Here is a 19,721-nt window from a genome sequence, read left to right as displayed (position 1 = left end):
CTGAGGTTCATTAAATTGAGGTTTCATTCGATTCTAGTAGTGTAGCACCTGAACTGGAGCCCTATTACTGTCTGGGCTCTATTCTAAGAGCTGGTTAGAATTTCTACCGGTATGTGTGTGTCTCTAACATTGCCTTTTTTTCTTTGAACTAAAGATCAAAGTATGATTGTACAATGAAAGATTACCTAGCTTGGCCATGGCTTACAATCTGGCTCGCACACTGGAACAGAAAAGCCACATATTTTTTTCACAGTCTGAGGAAACATAACTTGCCTAAATTGCTCAAGGAAGACAGCATTTGAACCAAGGTTTTAGTGACTCATGGATAATAGCCACCGTTCAATATCATACCACGCCTTATGAATTCTATAGAAATATTTCATATACCAATGAATCACTGAAAATAGATTTCTGAGTGTGCTGGAATGTGAGTTTCCTGAAAAGGGAGGACAGTGCCAAGATGGATATCAGCTCTTTAAGATAGGTAGAATCACAAAAAGGAGTCACTGGAGTCTTGGAAGGCACTTGAATGCTATTAGATCATGGATACATAATCTTAAAAGCCTGGCAAAGTATCTTTCCAGTTCAACATATCCCTAACACAATCAAGATGGATATGTTTTGATTTTTTTTTTTCTGGTGCTTTTTGGCTTTCCCAGGATTTATCTTTTTTATTACAGCTCAGTATTTCTACTTTCCTGAGTCAAATCCATATTCCATCACATCGAGCAACATATGAGTGAGCAAGTATGTTATTGTCACTCATTCTCTACATTTAAGCATCACTAGTTCCCTTTTTGAGCAATGGATCAATAAAAAGATCAGCACTAGACAACAGCAACAATTGATTATATAGCAACTTTTATTGTTTTGAAGGGCTGAAGTATTTAATATACAGAACTAAAAAGTCTTGCTTTTAAAACTGAGTAAGGTGGGTTAGTCTGATGAGGCTAACTTTGGCAGTGTCCCACAAATGACAATGCTAGCCTTCTAGGCAGGGACTTCTACAATTTCAAAATAGTCATTAGGCAGAATCACATAACCACCTTTGCCTGACAGCACGTCTTTTTCCTTCTGAAACTGAACAAGCTCTCGCAGTTTTTCAATCTGTTTTTCCTGACGCCTACATCGCTGCTGTGCAGTCTTAAGTTTCTTCCTCAGTTTATCCACCTGCTCTTCCAGTTGCTGGATTCTTTTTCTCTGATGCACCGTATCCTCTACCGTGTAGTTGTGATCACAAAATACAGCAATATTATTGGGAGTATGAAGTGGTGGCATCAATAATCCAATGCTTGGATCTACCAATCTTGGGTACGTTTGCGGAGGTGGTGGAGGTGAAGGAGAAGGAGGGGTTGGTACTTCAGGTGGTTCTTGTGTGCCTTCAGACTAAAAAGCAAAACAAGAACATGTATTTTACATTTGTTTCTTTAAAAGGAAACATAAAACATTTCAGGTGACAAGCAAGATCACTTTTCTTCTTCCAAACTTTATGCTTGAGGAAAATAATAATTCCATTATTTATATGAATTAAAACGAACTTCAAACAGGGGTAGCAAAACCTTCAGGGGAACAATATGTTTAGTCAGCTAAAGGCTTTGTAATTGAACAGAATAAAGAACTCCACTCTCACCGGATTCTTATCATCTTGAAAACTGAATGGCCACTGAAGAATCTGATTGAAGTTCAAGATGCCAGTTGAGTAAAAAGGGGCAATTGTGCTACAGACTCAACTTTGGTATCTGAGAATCCAGAGAAAACAATCCTATTACAAAATAATTTGTTACCGCTGAAGACAGATCATTAGTTTATACCTGCGTAAATGCTATTCTGCAAGAAGGATATTATAAAATTATCTTGGGATAACAAAAGAAGCACCCATATGGTCAACAATGTGAAACATTCAATGTATATTTTTGGATGCCTAGGTCCATCACTTCAATTCTATCAGGTTCAGATAGTCCTCGACTTACAACAATTCATTTAGTGACCGTTTGAAATTACAACGGCACTGAAAAAATTGACAGTTGCAGCATCCCCATGGTCATGTGATCAAAATTCAGAGGCTTGGCAAATGATTCCTATTTATGACAGTTGCAGCGTCCAAGGGTCATGTGATCACCTTTTACAACCTTCTGACAAGCAAAGTCAATGGGGAAGCCAGATTAATTTAACAACCGTGTTACTAATTTAACTGCAGAGATTCACTTAACAACTATGGCAAGAAAGGTCATAAAAAAGGGCAAAGCTCACTTAATAACTGCCTCACTTAGCAATAGAAATTTTGGGTTCATTAAGTTGTGGTCATTGAGGACTACCTATATTGGACCCAAAAAGCATATATATGGGAAGGGGGAACTAAACTAAATCAGAATCAATTTGTTCTTTTCAAGAAAGCAATACCATTATCTAAGAGTTAAAGCTGGACTAGGAACTGACCGCCAAATGTGGTCAACAAAGTCTCAAACATACTTGAAAAGATATAGCTTATTTCCAGCCAAAGAAGAATATTTGTAGGAGACTAAGAAACATGGAGAACGACTCTTAGAAATTTTGAATGAATAGCTTTGCCCTTATATACACAGAGCTAAGCGCCATATAGCAGCAGACCTAAGATCTTAGTAATTGGTTTAATTGCTGTGGGCATATAATTATTGCCCTGATAACTTGAAAATCCGATAATCACACTGGAAGCTTCTTATGCTCTTATGAGAGTCGACTTATTTTGTCATTCAAAGAGGTACCGTTAAAAGTTAATATTTAATGTTCTTAACACAGAACTTAACATTCAGTAGATCTAAAAAGAGCCGAGGTGGCGCAGCACTTAGAGTGCAGTACTGCAGGCCACTTTAGCTGACTGTGTTCAGCAGGTCAGCGGTTCAAATCTCACCGGCTCAAGGTTGACTCAGCCTTCCATCCTTCCGGGGTAGGTAAAATGAGGACCCAGATTGTTGGGGGCAATGTAAATATATATATATATACATTGCTTACTGGTGTACACCGCTTAGAGAGTGCTTGCACTTAAAGCGGTACATAAGTCTCATAAATAAATAAATAAATAAATCTATTATCAATTTTCCAATTATGAAAAATTTTAAATAGATAGGACAGCAATACTATCTAATAGAGAAGTAAAAAACTGACCAGTGGATGAGAGCTTGGAGATGAAATTTAGATTTATGAAGTGCATGGGATCTTAACATAGAAATACATGCAGTCGTTTGTTTTATTCATAGTATTTTTGTTTCGTCTAAACTAATTCTGTTATAACAGAAATGAATTTCCATAGTTCTAGTTCTTTAATTGATCCTATTAGATTTAGATAGTACCAATAAAATCTCATTTTTTCTTTTATTCATTTATTGTGCTCTTCTTTTCTGCTTTTAATGCTTTCCAGCATATGTGAATGTTCACAGATTCTTCAGGATTATTCTCTAAGTAATAAGAAAATGCTTTAGGGATTGTTTCTTCAGTAATTCTCACTGGATAGCAAACTAAGATTAAATTTCCAGCTCCACTTTGGATTTGTCTTTTGCTAAAAACAATATATCTCATAACAGAAGCAAAATCTGTATACTGTATTTAATCCAGCCTAGAGGTCTCTGTTATAGATTGCAGCAGAACATTAGAAACCAGAATGTAATCTATTTCAGTGGAGCAGTTTGGGGTATTTGAATAATTTATTATACAGTTATATTTTTGTAAACATATTCATTCATCTTACTGTAAGAATGTGGCTTACTTTTAAGATTTTTTTTTGAAAGAATATTAAAATTTAACATTCTAGAATTCCAGCTGAAATCTCTGCCAGTCCATAGGTCAATAATATCTGCAGCTATAGTCACCGGCTTCAAAATTCACTTGCCCATTTTGAAGCCAATGACTATAGTTGTGGATGGCCCTGCCATAAGCCATCTTTCAAAAGCGACTTAATATCTTAAGAGACTTAAGATTTACTAAGGAAATCCACTAGTACACAATTGCCTTGAGTAGCAGTGGTTGTCTAATGTGAACTGTATAATAAACACTGATTAAAATAAAAGGCAGAATATAAATCTAACAAATAAATATATCTTCAGTTCTTATCTTTTGGAATATGTGGCCTTGAACAGGAAATATTCTCTTAAACAGTCTAACAATCCAGTATATGGGTTATGATGTGACCCATAAAATGCACAGTTTCAAATTATTTACTTTTAGAACATTGGTTCTTTTTACTTCAAGAGTTTATTTTTCAAATAAAATTAGATTCTGTATCTTTTAACAGTATTGTCCAATTTTTTAACACTGAAAGAAACCGTTCTGGCATTCAGGAAGAGCCTTAAAACCGGGATGTGCTGGTTGACACGGAGCTCTGAAGGAGAAACTGTAGGGTGCAAGTGGCTGGTGCAGTGACAGAAGAAGGCACCACCACTGCCTTCCAAATCTGTGGTCTTTTAGTCTCTTCTTAATCTTCTGTAATTTTAATCTGTTATTTTATAGTTAATTGTTTTTATAGCTCCATGTTTTATTACATTGTGAGCCGCCCAGAGTCGCCTCAAATTGCAAGATGGGTGGTATATAAATTTAATAAATGAATAAAAATAACAATTTGATCTCAACTATCATTTATAATTGTTTGACGTACGTAATTTATACTGCAATTATCTTATATATCTTAAGAATTTTTAAACTGTTCCATCGGTACTAAAGACAAAAAAACATTTTCCTTCTCCCATTTATTTTAAAGTGCATTGCCATTGAAAGGGGACAAAAGTTTATTGTCTAAAACTGTATACCTACCTAGGACTAAAGCTTGTGACAATAGTTCTTCTATAAGGGCAACAGAGAATATTGGCCATGTCTGTCAGTTACGAACAACCAGATGCACAGACGAAGAGTTCAATTAGCAACTTTATTATGCATGCCTATTTCACTGGAATCTTTCCAGACTGATAGTTTGTACCTGAGCCAGATTAGATGTGGTTCAAAAGCCTTCAAGAGGGATCGGACTTTGCCTTCTGGTACCTATATAAAGATTCCAGACTAATTACTTGACTTCTCCCTCTGGTTTGGTCAGTCTCTCTCCAACAATGTCTTATTATATTTCAACTTTTATATTGATTTGAAAACAGGTTTAATCTCCCCCAATTTGGAAGGTTCTCAAGAAAAATAACAATGCCTATTTTATCCATATATTATTCAATTCTTGTCCCTGTGTTAGATGTATTTTGTCTGTTTTTTTTTAACAATCTTTGAAAACTTGTCAAATCTTCCTCATCTCAAATTATATTATTCTCGTATGTGTTGATCTTGTATGTTTATATATACTAATTAATTACTATAAATACATTTGAAATGAACTGAAACAGATTTATAGATTAGTGTTACTACATCTCAGTTAAATACTTCAGTAAGTGAAGCACTAATGACTAATCCATTTGTCGGTGATTATTTCTTTTCTTTTTTTCGCCCATATCAGCTGCATTAAAAAGTTATTTTGAAATAGCATCATTAAAATGTCTTAAGATTCAGATAGCAACGTGGGTTTTTTCCTGCAAAAAAATCATTTGACTATAATTAACAGTTATAGGAGGAGGATTTGGAACTACAGCCTAGAAACATTCAATACACGAATGTCTACATGATAGTAATAGATGCTAATGAGCTCTCACTCATTTCCAAGCCTGCTGTCTTACACAACTTGATTTTAATATGCATTTTAACCTATCCTCCATTAGCAGCACTGAGGAGTTATTAGCTATGCCAAGTCCTGGTTGATGTAGCTAGTCTAATGCACAACAAATGTGTACAGAAATGTAGTTGTTTTGGATAAAAAAAATGAGCTGATTACCATGCATTGAACATCCTATCCACTTTCCACTCATAAGAAAATCCCTGACAGCAATTTATATTCAGACCAGGAATATTGAGGGCCTTTGTTGTAATGAAGCCTTCATGATATTATTGATGCTACAGCATAAGTGGCAAGTCTAACCAATTAAGACTGGATTATGATCATATTCATTACATGTTATATCATCTACTGTATTAAAAGAGCCAGTTTGATGTAGTGGTTAAAGCAGCAGGCTAGAAACAGAGACCATGAGTTCTAGTCATGCCTTAGGCATAAAGCCAGCTGAATGAGTTCTAGTCATGCCTTAGGCCAGTGGTTCTCAACCTTTTTAATGCCGCGACCCCCAACTGGTCGTAAGTCGAGGACTACCCAACCGGTCGTAAGTCGAGGACTTTCCCTGCCCGGGAGTGCCGCGCATGCGTGGTGCTGCCCCCTGCGCTGGCCAAGGCGTAGCTGGCAAGCGGCAGAGACGGAGCAGGCCGACCACCGGCTGGGCCATCAGCTGGCCCAGCCCAAGGGAGGTAAGGCACCCGCTGGGCCCCACGCGCGCCAGCAACCCTCCCTGCGCCTGCCGGCCTCCCACCCCTGGCACTCTTTTACTTACATTTTTAGTAGTTGCTCAGCAGGGAGGGGTGGAAACTTCCAGACAGCTCGCCTCCGCTACAGACAACTTGCAGCACCATTTGCAGAATGGGACTTTTGGCGGGCTCAGCAGGGCAGAGACAGCCTGGACAATTCCTATTGGCTTTTGAAAGCCAATAGAATTAGACTCTATTCAAGAGAGTCTATTCTATTGGCTTTCAAAAGCCAATAGAATAAAAGGGAGTAGCACAGCTAAAGAAAACGGGAAAAAATGGTGGACTGCGTTGTTTGGCGACCCCCGTGAAATGGTCGTTCGACCCCAAATGGGGTCCTGACCCACAGATTGAGAACCACTGCCTTAGGCATAAAGCCAGCTAATCACTTTCTCTCAGCCATAGGAAGGAGGTAGTGGCAAACCACTTCTGAAAAGCTTGCCAAGAAAACAGCAGGATTTGACTAAGCACTATCCGAGATTTGAATACAATTGAACAGAAGAAAAATGAATAAATAATATAATTAATTGATTAATTAATATTTATCATAGCCCTTTCCCCCAAACCACATATATCAGCACGTATAGGGTAATTGTGTTAGTCTCCAGTCTAAGTGTCGTCAAGAATCATTAAACTCTAACTTTCAGAATTCCAAGCATCATTAACTAAACAACTGGAAGAAAAAAAAATCACCTATTAACAGTATGTTTTATAGACAATGTATCAAAAATTAAAGATTTCAAAGATAGTATTAATTACCAGCCAGAAGAGTATCAATGTTTATTTTTTAAAAAATGGCAGAAATAAAGTGTGTGTGTGTGTGTGTGTGTGTGTGTGTGTGTCAGGGTGAAATATCTTGGTCTCGTGTAAGATATTGACTTAATATTTATATTTATAAATATATTTATATTTTATAAATATTTATATTTATAAAAAAGCAAAGTTGTCGTAAACCAGGAGTCCCCAACCCCTGGCTGCAGCCCACTATCAGGCCACGGCCTATCCAAAACTAGGCCGCTTGAGCAATAGGCAAGCCTGTTTCATGAAGCTGCACTTGCCTGAGTGGTGGTCACTTGAGCAGAGGGCGCTTATGCAAATGGAGCTTCAGGCACAAGCACAAGCACCCTCCGCTCAAGCACCCATTCGCGCGAGTGGATGCCACTCACACACACACACACACACACACACACACACACACCTGGCTGGGCCGCCAAGGTGGAAAGGTTGAGGATTGCCATCATAAACAAACCTTTAGCTGAACTATTTTTCTTAGACTAAATACTCATATTCCGGTATTTATATGGTGTATTTACTTAATTAACTTTTGCTTTTCTTAAGAGGATAAAAAAGACACAAAAATTCTGTTAAAAGAAAATCTTATTGTTTGATAAAACAATTTATATTATACCCTCTAAATTTAAAAATTAAAATATGAGGATTTTTAATAAAAAAAATAAAAACTTAAAATATAAGTAAATATAAGCAAATTATATACTAATTATATCATTAGTATCATGTGAGTTATGTTGTTTAAAATTGTATTTTGGCATCTAAAATATAGTGCAAAATTGTAAAAAAAAAAAAAAAGCCTGAAAAGGTTGTTGATCTCTTAACATAGAACGTTGCAGGTAAGTTTGTTGTTTTAAAATGGCATCAATTACTTGTATTAATATAACTATTTCTTGGATGGAAATCATAATTTGCACAAGGATTCCTATTTAGCTCTTTTTAATTCACCATTAGTTCTGAAAGGGCTGCTGAGTAGACAAAACAGTACCTTACTTTTAAGTTTTCACCAAGTCCAGTAGTGGCAATTTGATAGGAAAACTTGTGTCCTACATACTCATTGTTCCAAGCAAATCATTTTCCCCATTTCTCCTTGTTTAGAAAAGAAAATGAAGTGGGACATTGTGGTTGGAGCAGCAATATTCTGTCCATAAATACAACATGAGATGGAGTAGTGTGCATATACAAAACAGTAAATATTGAGCACTCTTGCAATGGTCCAAAAATTATGAGATATTGTCTGATGCAGAAGCACTGATCATTCTTACGTAGTTCTTGCATTAACCAATGTGAAATCAATCAAATTTAAAAGTATTCTTGCAGGAATGATGAAATGTCTAAAAGTGATACAAAAAGTTGTCAAAATTGTTACAATGAATCCATGTTTCTTTTTATTTTAGAAGAATCCAAAATAAAAAAAAAATCAAAATGGTAAATGAGTAGAAACGGAATTTTAATTCTGTCTATTATATCAACAGATGAATATAATACGCTTCCGTCTGGCACCACATATCAGTCTCCTGTCTTCAGAATACTTTTGCTTAGCAATAAGAGCATTGCCACCCAGTATTTTCTGAATTACAGAAGCTTTAAAAATAATTCATAAACCTCGCTTACCTTCACATTTGGTTCTGTGTGGCAAAATATTGTTGGTACAGCATTGTCCTTTAATAGTTTGTTGTTACATTCTCTTTTGAAGCAATCTGGAGTAAAGTGTTCAGAACAAATGCTGCTATATTTTGTTGGTTTGAAATTTTTTCTTCTAACAGCAGCTTCCCATTTCTTGCAGAGATCAGGCCTTGTGAGAGGAAATCTACAAATAAAATGTACATCAAACAATTTTTATTATTACTACCAAACTGGGAGGGGCAGGGGGAGGAAAGGGAAGCAGCCACATTTTCCCTTAGGTGTAGTCTTAATACACTTTTAAGAAGTTGCCTACAACATGATAGAAATCAAGCTTTTGGATTTAATTAAAGACCTCAATTTTTCTGTTCTCCCAGTAACAGGAAACCCCAAACAGAAAAAACAGTATGTGAAAGATGACTTCCAGTACAGAGGTCTCTACATTAAATTTCTAGTGAACGAATTATGGGTTTCTCTCTAGGCATAGTCTGTGGGAGAACTGCGAAATACCCATTGTTTCTGTAACTTTCATCCATGTTTGTAGAAATTTTTGAGCATACAAAGCTCACAAAACTCAAGATTTATTACTGTCCACAAAAAAGAAAACATTTACATTAAATACGAAAAGCTCCAAAATCCAGCTATTGATTTACAGATAGCATACAAACTTTCAAGTTCTCTGTCAAGATGAGCTTGTGAACATTCACAAATGTGCATGTTTTATTGGTAAACTTTCAGTTACCCTTATAACCTCTTTTTTGGTGCAGGTCAACTCAGCTGCTCTTAAATTTTTATGAATACTGGGATTAAAAAAAATAGTATAGGAGTTCAACAAACAGAACTGAGATATACACGTAGTGCTTGACTTACAATAGTCCATTTAATGACTCTTCAAAATTACAACAGTACTGAAAAAAGTGACTTAGGATTATTTTTCATACTTATGATTATTGCAGTATCCCCTTTGTCACATGATCAATATTCAGATGTGTTGAGTCCGTGGCGGGAAAACAGACACGAGAAGCAGCTGGAGTTCTCAATTTCATTTATTCAGCGTTCAGCTTACAGGAAGATGGCTTCAGCCTCGCCCAAACGCCTCGCAGCCTCTTATATAGGCAACTCCCGGGTAAATGGGTTACTTTTCCCGCGCCAGCACCCGCGCATGCGCACGGCGCTGGCGACAGCCTGTCTGGTCCCGGGCAGCTTTGCACCTGCCCGGGACTGCCTGCAAACGCCCGAGCCGTTTGCAAGGCTCGGGACATAACACCCCTTTCCCCCGGGCTAAAACTACTACCAACATACAACATTTATTTTATATGACATTTTGCTCCCCAGTGCTCCCACTGATTACTGGCTTTTGCCTTGCCAGCAATGTTATGTAATCTTCTAGATACTTAGGAGATTTCTTTGCTCTCTGTGACCTTCTTAGCTCTGGGTTACTGGCATAAGTCCCCTGACTGGAGGGAGGCGTGAGCCTGTTCTCTCTATTGTGCCCTGGTGTCTTCCAAGGACTGTGCCCCGATGCCTGGCCTGCTTGCTTGCCCACCGGGCTCGTCAGGCCAGGGCTTCTGTTACTTTGTGACCTGGTTGACCTACCTAGCTGTAGACCCTCAGGCCCCTTGAAGTGATAGCCGCTGCTGGGCGTCTCTGTAGAACCTCCTAGGTCAGTCCAAGACCTGTCAGGAGGCTGTCCATTCCCTGAACCCCATTCTGTGTTCGGGCTCGTGTGGGTTTCTGTACTTTCCCAAAACTCAGGTGTTCCCTGATTTGTGCTAGGGTTGTTGTAGTCGGGACTTGGTTCCTCGACTAACTCTGTGTATGTTTGACCCCCTGTAGGATTTGGGGTAAGGTCAGGCCAACTTTGGGGATTGTGTGCCAGCTCTCTTGCGGGGAATGATTTGTTGGGATGCCCCCGGGTATCCTCCGTTGCTGGAGTGCTGTGTGATGTATGTGGAAAGTGAGTATGCCCCCGGGGTGACTCCCTGGCTGGAGTAGGCGTGAGTGCCTGTTGTGTGGGTAAGCTCCATGACTTTCTTTTCGGAGCAATTGCAGAACCTTGGGACGAGCCGTTTGTGGCTCCCTCAGTGGAGATGGGCAGTAGCTCTTGCCCTTCCCTTTGCTCCAAAGGGTCCCCCTCCCCCCCTGGAAAAGACCCAGGAGTCTCAGCAGAAAAGTCTCGCCTAGAGCGAAGTTGGTCGATGTGCCGACGCAGGACACGACCGTTGTCCAGGGCAACCTCGTAGGAGAGAGGACCTGTGATCCTGGACACAGAAGCGGGGACCCATGTATGACCAGGCCCGTAATTGCGAGCCCAAACCGGGGCACCCACAAGTAGTTGTCTAGGTGCCCTAGGATGTGAGGTAGATGAAGGCAGTCTGTCCGGATGCAACCGGTCAAGTCTAGTAGTAAGTTGGCGCCCCCAACGAAGTTCAGCTGGACTTCTCCCTGTAGAAGTGGACGGTGTGGTGCGATAAGAAAGGAGAAAGTCAGCCAACCTGTGATGCCAGTCCCCGTAGGTGAGTCTCTTCAAGGCGTCCTTTGCGATGCGCACCATGCGTTCAGCCATACCGTTGGTGGACGGGTGAAAAGGCGCAGACGTGGCATGACGAATCAGGTTTGCCTGTAAGAAAGCTTGGAATTCGGAGGAGGTGAATTGAGGGCCGTTGTCGGACACAATGTCATCTGGCAGCCCGTGTGCAGCAAAAATCCCCCTCAGTACCTGAATAGTCTTTGCAGTGGTGGTGGATGAGACAGGCACAACCTCAAGCCATTTTGAATGGCTGTCAACAAGGACCAAGAAGAACTGGCCCTGAAAGGGCCCAGCGTAGTCAATGTGCACCCTAGACCATGGGGACTGTGTTTCCTCCCATCTATGCACAGGAGCTTGGGGCATCTCTGGGCGAGATCGTTGGCACAGGTGGCATGCGTGTACCTTAGCCTCAATATCTTTATCTAAAGCAGGCCACCACAAGTGGCTGCGTGCAAGAGCCTTCATACGAACAATGCCAGGATGACCCTCGTGGAGGGATTCTAAGACCCTAGTCCTCATTGAGGTGGGAATGACAACTCTGTTTCCCCAAAGCAGACAACCCTGAGAAAGGGACAGTTCGTTTCTTTTGGACCAGAAACTCTGAAACTCAGGACTAGGGCAGTGCTCAGGCCACCCGGACAGGACCCAGGAGCGGACACGTGAAAGTGTGTGATCTGTACCTGTTTCAGCGGTAACATCCCTGGCACTAAGAGGGAGCTCGGGCAAGGCTTGGATTGATAGAATGTTGACAGCTGGCGCGGGGTCAGCTTCTACTACTGGCAGAGGCAATCTACTGAGGCCATCAGCATGGCCCATTTCTTTCCCAGGCTTGTGGAGTAATGAAAAATCATATGCAGACAAGAAAATAGACCACCTAAGCATTCTAGGGGAAATGATGTGGGGAGTCTGCTTACGTGTGGTAAACAGTCCCAGCAGAGGCTTATGGTCAGTGAAGACCGTGAAATGCCTGCCATATAGAAAATCGTGGAATTTTTTAATTCCAGCAACAACAGCCAGAGCCTCCCTGTCTATCTGAGCGTAGTTGCGCTCGGCAGAAGACAGTGTTCTGGAGTAGTATGCAATAGGAACCTGAGTTCCATCAGACCTGAGGTGACTCAGGACAGCTCCAACCCCGTAGGGGGACGCATCACAAGCGATGCACACAGGGAGAGACTCGTTGAAATGTGCAAGAACACTGTTAGAAGTGAGCAAGGCCTTGACTTCTTTAAAGCAAGCCTCATGCGCTTGTGACCACAGCCACACAGCCTGTTTGTCTAGTAGCCTGTGAAGAGGCTCAGCTACACTAGCTTTATGTGGAAGAAAAGAATTGTAGAAATTCAGGAGGCCTAGAAAGGCCTGAAGTTCGGCCTTAGACTTTGGCCTGGGTGCATCTAAAATAGCAGTTAGTTTGGATTCAGCAGGATGAATCCCAGCAGCATCAATTTTGAATCCCAGAAATTCAGTAGAAGGCACCCCAATCTGGCATTTGTCTTTTCTGAGCTTGAGGCCTGATTTCCTGAATCTTAACAGGACAGCCCTAAGCCTTTCAGCTAGAATGTGTGTGGAGTCTCCTGCAATCAAGACATCGTCAAAGTAGGGGCAGACCCCTGGTATACCTCGTAGTGTGTTTTCCATTACGCTTTGGAAAATCCCAGGAGCGACATTCACTCCAAACTGTAGCCTTTTTACTTTAAAGGCTCCCCTGTGGGTCACAATGGTCTGAGCTATGGCAGCATCATCATCAACAGGCAGCTGTTGATATGCTTGAGCTAGGTCAAGCTTTGCAAAAACACGCCCCCCCTTGAGAGAGGCCAGGATGTGACTGACCACAGGAACAGGATAGGCATGTTGCTGCAATGCCTTATTGAGTGTGCATTTGTAATCAGCACAAATGCGAATGTCCCCATTTGCCTTTAGAGGCGTGACAATGGGGGTCTCCCACGGGCTGGAATCAACAGGTTCTAGGATTCCCTGTTGGATTAGTTTGTCTAGTTCAGTGTCAATCTTACTTTTTAAAGCAAAAGGGACCCTTCTTGCTTTAATCCTAATGGGAGTGACAGTGGGGTCTAGCTTTAAGGACACAGGTGGTCCTTTGAATGTGCCCAGCTGGGGGCTGAAAACATCTGCAAATTCTGTGCAGACTTCCTGTAGGTCGAGTGTTTGTAAGCTATTGAGTCCTGTGACGTGTATCCCCAGGGCCTCAAACCAATCGAGTCCTATGAGACTCGTTCGTTCACCCCCTACTACTAATAAGTCTAGTGGACCTTCAAAACTCTTGTATTGCACGTTAAGGGTGGCCTCCCCCTTAACACACACTCTTGAGTTCTGAAAATCTGTTAATACAATATCAGAAGGCCTTAACTTGGCCTTAGACCCACTTCTGGAACAAATCTTCCTAAATGTATGCAATGAAATGATGGACAGGGCAGACCCTGTGTCTAGTTCCATAGATAATGGAACCCCTTGTAGCTTCACGTTGAGTGACAGCTTTTTCTTCATGGGCTTGTGTGTGCCTGTTCTACAGATGCTTCTTCGCGAAGCGCAAAAACCTACCCTATTCTGGCTGGGGAATCTGGTACCCTTCAGGCGTTCTTCTTGGGGTTGTGCCTTTCGTCGGCCCAGGCACACAGCTGCAATGTGCCCTTGTTTACCGCATGCCCGGCAGGTAGCGGAGCGGAACTTGCAGTCGGTTCTCCTGTGGCGACCTCCACAGCCGATGCACTTGAGCGGAGCCGAAGAGCTTCCCTTCTGGTTCTCTTCCTTCGCGGGGTGTAGACGGTCGACTTCCTCGTCCGGATCCTCCTCGGAGTTTCGTCGGACGTCTTCCTGGTGCACGGACGCACCCTCTGCACTGTTTCTGATCGGCCGCATGTTTTTGACGGCGCCGCCTGCTGCTTCTTCTGCGGTGACTTCCCTTAAGGCGTCTTGGAAGGATAATTCTTCCTTTGCGAAAAGTCTCTGTTGTAGCTCGCGATGCCTTAACCCGCACACGAATCGGTCCCTCAGTCGTTCCTCGAGGTCCTTGAACTCGCAGGGCTTGGCGGCCTTCCGTAACGCGGCGATGTATTCCTTGGCTGACTCACCGGACCGTTGATCCCTTTGTTCGAAGGTGTGGCGCCATGAGATAACGGACACCTTGGGATGGAAATGCTCCTTCAGCAGCTTCTTCAGGTCTGCGTAGCTTACAGACTCTACTGGGACAGGTGCTGCAAGGTTTTCTGCGATTTCGAAGGCGTCTTGGCCGCAAACGCAAAGCAGGGTGGCCGCCTTCAAGCTATCTTCCCTCACTTGGTTTGCCTTGAAGTAGTTCTCCATTCTGGATACGTAGGACTCCCACCGCTCTGGATGTGAGACGTCGAATTCCGAAAGCCTTCCGATTTTCGCCATCTTCGGATCTTCAGGAGACGGGTCTATCAGCCAGCCTACCCCCGAATGCGCACCGGATTGGCGGGCAGCTGCCGAGTCGACGCCGTTCCTCTTTCGCCGCTCAGGACTCCTTGGGTAAGCTTACACTTCTTCCTTTCCAGGTAGTGCAAGGCATCCCATCCTCGTCGCCAGTGTTGAGTCCGTGGCGGGAAAACAGACACGAGAAGCAGCTGGAGTTCTCAATTTCATTTAGTCAGCGTTCAGCTTACAGGAAGATGGCTTCAGCCTCGCCCAAATGCCTCGCAGCCTCTTATATAGGCAACTCCCGGGTAAATGGGTTACTTTTCCCGCGCCAGCACCCGCACATGCGCACGGCGCTGGCGACAGCCTGTCTGGTCCCGGGCAGCTTTGCACCTGCCCGGGACTGCCTGCAAACGCCCGAGCCGTTTGCAAGGCTCGGGACATAACAAGATGCTTGGTAACTGACTTGTATTTATGATAGTTTCAGTGTCCCAGGATCATGTGATCAGCTTTTGTGAACTTCTAACAAGCAAAATCAACGGGGAAGCAAATTCATTTAATAATCATGTTACTAGCTTAACAATTGCAATGATTCACTTAACAACGGTAGCAAGAGAGGTTGTAAAATGCGGCAAAACTCAATTAACAAATGTCTCACTTAGCAACATAAAATTTGGGCTTAATTGTGGTTGGAAGTCAAGGACAATCTGTACACCTGAAGCAGCCATAAGTCTGCTAGCTTACAACTATTTGTATAGTGACCGTTATAATAGCAGTGAAAAAAGTCACTTATGAATGCTTTTCACATTTATGACCATTAAGACATGGTTGCATGATCAAAATTCAGAGACTTGGCAACTAGCATATATTTGTGACAGTTGCAGGGTCCCAGGGTCATGTGATCACCTTTTGCAACCTTCTGACAAGCAAAAGTCAATGGAGAAGCCAGATACACTTAAAATGGTGTTCCTAACCTCACTAATTCCCTTAAGAACTGTGGCAAGAAAGATCGTAAGAAAGGGCAAAATTTAATTAACTGTCTTGTTTAGTAATGGAAATTTTAGACTCAATTGTAGTCTTAAGTCAAGGATTACTTGTACACCTAAAGTCCAAAAGTAGCCGTAGATCTACTAGCTTTCACCAAAACGACAATCTTTTTTGCTTTTGTTGAGGATTTTTTTTTAAATTAGACTTGGGTGCAATACCAGGATCAAAAGGGAGGGGGTCAATCCCTATTGATCCTGCTTTGCCGATTCTTAATCGTGATTATTTTAAGAAATCATTTAATTTAAGTAACCCCTCACTCCCAGCCCGTCAGAAAGGTTGAAGCGGCGCTTTGCTGTTATTGACGGTTGAATAAGCGCGCGCTTACGCGCGTTCGATTCCACCAGATAGGCACGTCTCGCGCCTTGCTTTTTAAAGAAAAAAACCAAAAGGGCCCAGTAAGCGCACTTTAACCCCGCCTTCTCGCCGACCTCCAGAGAGGCCGCGCACTATTTAAAGTCCCTCCCACTTTGGGCCGCGCAGGCGCTGTACCTCCGTCTTCCTGTTCGCGAAGCGAATGCTATCTCCCTCTCCCGCCTGGTCAAGAGAGCCTCTTTTTTTTCCCCTTTTTTTCTCTCTCTCTCTCTCCCCCCTCCGCCGTATTCCTACCCCCGTCCCTACTCACTTGTGGAAAGAGATGGGCTTCTCTTTGTCGTATCGATTCCGGCAACGGTAGGCAGAGCAGGACTGCACCATCCTCTTGTTGCCGTCCCCTCCGCCTGCCTCTTTAGCACCACCGGGATTTCTCGGAGGGAACAAATCAATTTAAAATACGCGTCGATCCAAATGCTTCCCTGAGGTCTTCGCGTTCCTATTCAAAAACAAAAAAAATCCGAAGAACGACATAAACTGGCTGTGGCCTCTCCCTCTTTCAACATGGCGGTGCCAGCTTCAGACCAACTCTCTCGAGATCTTCGCATCGGGCTTGGCTATTGGTCACGCCCCGCAGTGTTTGGCTGCGACGCGTCTCCGTCGGAACAGCCAATGAGAAGAGCGACTCATCTTTTGACGCACGGAATCTGCCTTCTGCGCTCGGAAATATACGGGCGCCTGTCCGAAGTCTTGGTTGCGCGCGTGACGGTAGTCGGGAATTGGTGCGCTAGTTTAGATCGATCCTAACCATGATGTGCGCCTGGGAAAGGAAGAAACTAGCGTGCTTCTGTGAATTGCATTCTAAGTGCTGCAGTTTAGCCTTACCTGTTAGGAAGATATTTATTCCTAAAAAAATTAAGCTAAAGGATGTTAATCATCTAACAATATATCCAGACGACCGTTAAATAATAGCAAGAAATTACATTTCCTGTATATTTGACGGACATTTATTCCTTTCTTCCTTCCCACCCTTTCTCTTCCTTTCCTTCCCTTCCCTTTTTCTTTCTTTTCCTTTTTCTTTTCTTTCCTGAGAAATGGTAGTTTAAAATACAGTGTTAAAAGGCCTTTTGCAATTTAGAGCTATGATGATTATTCATCTTGCTATCAGGGATGCTTAATAGGGTTTCGGGTTTAGACAGTTTCCAGATTTTTGGCCTGTGTTGTTACAACGGGTGCAGTCTTTCCATAGTTAGGAGTTGGACAAAGTGTCCTCCAAATGACAGGAATGCATTATATTCTTTACTTACACTTTTGCCTTTCTTTTTCAACAAGTGATATAGTAAAATTAAGAATGATGAGATAGGGGCCGGGTTGCAAAAGTGGCAATTTGATTTGCATGAGCATTTAAAAATATACAATCCAGTGGTTCATAGTAGTCATCCTTCCTTAACTCAGAAAATGAAAAAAAAAATAGACATAAAATATGTCCCCACTTGCCAGTCCATTTTGCTCTTGTGGCCCCTTACCCAAATCACTGGAGTAATCAAATCTTTATGTCTTTGACATAAACCATAAGGAGTTGAATACAATCAGATAAAATTCATTGCCCTACTTTGGGAGTGGCACTTCTGATGGGCATGTTGATTGGTTTTCTGGCATCTCCTTCAGTGCTGGGAGGACTGAGTGAACTCCCAATGAAAGTTTGGCAAGACATAGCAGGACATTCAGGCACGAGAAGGGAACTAACTGGAGGAGGGGCATTTCAGGTGTAGGTGCAAGTTTGAAGGAGGCTCAGGATTTTAACCTGAATATATTCTATGGGGAGAAAGGGTTAATATCTTTACTGCTGGGACGGGTCCCCAACCTCTGGGCCGTGGACCAGTACTCAGCCTTGGCATGCCAGCAACCGGTCCACACAAAGCCCCATCCGTGGGATGCAAGCAACACAGAAAACCACACATTCTCTGGTCCACAGAAAAACCTTTCTCCACAGAACTGGTCCCTGGTGCTGAAAGAGTTGGGGACCTCTGTGCTAGAATACACTAATAGAGGTAGTCTTTGACTTACAACCATTCATTTAGTGATGTTTGAAATTACAACGGCACTGAAAAAAGTGACTTATGACAGATAAATCAAATTTTCTCACTTGTGACCATTGCAGCATCCCCACACTCAAGTGATCAGAATTTGAGTGCTTGACAGTTGGCTTGTATTTATGACAGTTGCACTGTCGTGGGTTTATTTGCTTACCATTTGTAACCTTCCCAGCTGACTTCTGACAAAGTCAATGGGGAAAGCCAGAGTCACTTAACAGCTGCAGTGATTGGCTTAACTGTGGCAAAAAAGATTGTAAAATAAGCAAATTACTTAATAGCTGCCATGCTTAGTAACAGAAATATTGGGCTCTATTATGGTTGTATACTGAGGACTACCCATATTGATAGGCTATAAGTAAATTTATCAAAGTAAATAAATCTGTTTAAAAGCAGATTCTAAAATTATTTAATAAAAACCAATTGTTCCCATGCCAATCAAGTGACTGTTCTTTCCAGTATTTTCCCAACATTCATCCCAGTTAGACTTTACATTTCTAAATATTAAAAGGGGCTTAGTAGATAATAATGGATAAGACCTCCAGAATAAGGAGAATTTGCACAAATACTTCCCCAATAAAGCATAGAAAACATCCATCCAAAAGGCAAAGCAGCAAAAATAAGGTGATCTGTCTAGTAGGGTCTCCTGAAGGTTTATTTTTGCTTGTTTGTACTCCCATATTTCCCAAGTTAATATAAAATAAAGAAACATCTGGGAAGAGACCAAGGCAGAAATAGCCTGAAGGAGGAGAGAGGCAGATTCTGCCATAATTGTACAACCAACTAGATCTTGTAGGGTGAAAATTCAAATTGATTAGACATTGAGCAAATTACCTCTTACTACAGGGAAGTCAGGGGAAGAAGTAACTGAAATAAATATGGGAAACTGGGAAATAAACCAATGCCCAGTTTGATATCCCTATTTTTGACACTGCAGTCAAGAAAAGGGGCTGTTGTGTCTAAAGCAGTGGTTCTCAACCTGTGGGTCGGGACCCCATTTGGGGTCGAACGACCATTTCACGGGGGTCGCCAAACAACGCAGTCCGCCATTTTTTCCCCCTTTTCCTTAGCTGTGCTACTCCCTTTTATTCTATGGGCTTTTGAAAGCCAATAGAATACACTCTCTTGAATAGAGTCTAATTCTATTGGCTTTCAAAAGCCAATAGGAATTGTCCAGGCTGTCTCTGCCCTGCTGAGCCTGCCAAAAATCCCATTCTGCAAACGGTGCTGCACCAGTTGAGTAGTCCTCGACTTACAACCGGTTGGGGGTCGCGGCATTAAAAAGGTTGAGAACCACTGGTCTAAAGGTACATGCCATTTCAGAATATTTTAGTATCTTACCCAGAAAAATAATATCAGCTTTCCTCTGTACTGAAAGGCTGGAGACTAGCTGCTCGCAAAATGGGTAAGAGGGACTGCCAGGTATAAAATGAACTCAGGAAGCAAAGAAAAAATGGCTGTGTGGGAATTCATATGCCTCCCCGCAATTCCAAACACATCTCTCTTTGCAGTTAACACCTGTCTTTGCCTCCAGA

At 42.1% G+C, this 19,721-nt stretch overlaps 1 protein-coding gene across 1 annotated transcript; it reads right to left on the bottom strand.

Moving 5' to 3' along the window:
• Positions 1-844: 844 nt before the first annotated feature.
• THAP1 (THAP domain containing 1) lies at positions 845-18,377 on the bottom strand. Its single transcript, XM_039351008.1, has 3 exons — positions 16,407-18,377; positions 8,812-9,007; positions 845-1,386 (listed from the first exon to the last, which is right to left on the bottom strand). The coding sequence occupies exons 1-3, from the start codon at positions 16,475-16,477 to the stop codon at positions 991-993; spliced, it is 663 nt and encodes a 220-aa protein (XP_039206942.1). The 5' UTR covers positions 16,478-18,377; the 3' UTR covers positions 845-990.
• Positions 18,378-19,721: the final 1,344 nt, after the last annotated feature.

The sequence above is a fragment of the Crotalus tigris genome, unplaced genomic scaffold, assembly GCF_016545835.1.
Source record: "Crotalus tigris isolate CLP2741 ecotype Arizona unplaced genomic scaffold, ASM1654583v1 scf7180000018368.3068619, whole genome shotgun sequence".
NCBI lineage: Eukaryota > Metazoa > Chordata > Lepidosauria > Squamata > Viperidae > Crotalus > Crotalus tigris.
This window is presented reverse-complemented; position numbering and strand designations above follow the sequence as displayed.

Coding starts and splice junctions, on each gene's coding strand:
- THAP1 (XM_039351008.1), bottom strand. CDS start 16,477: ATGGTGCAGTCCTGCTCTGCCTACCGTTGCCGGAATCGATACGACAAA. Junction 9,008..16,406: donor AAGCCCATCTCTTTCCACAA/GTGAGTAGGGAC, acceptor TTTTATTTGTAG/ATTTCCTCTCACAAGGCCTG. Junction 1,387..8,811: donor ACACAGAACCAAATGTGAAG/GTAAGCGAGGTT, acceptor TTTGCTTTTTAG/TCTGAAGGCACACAAGAACC.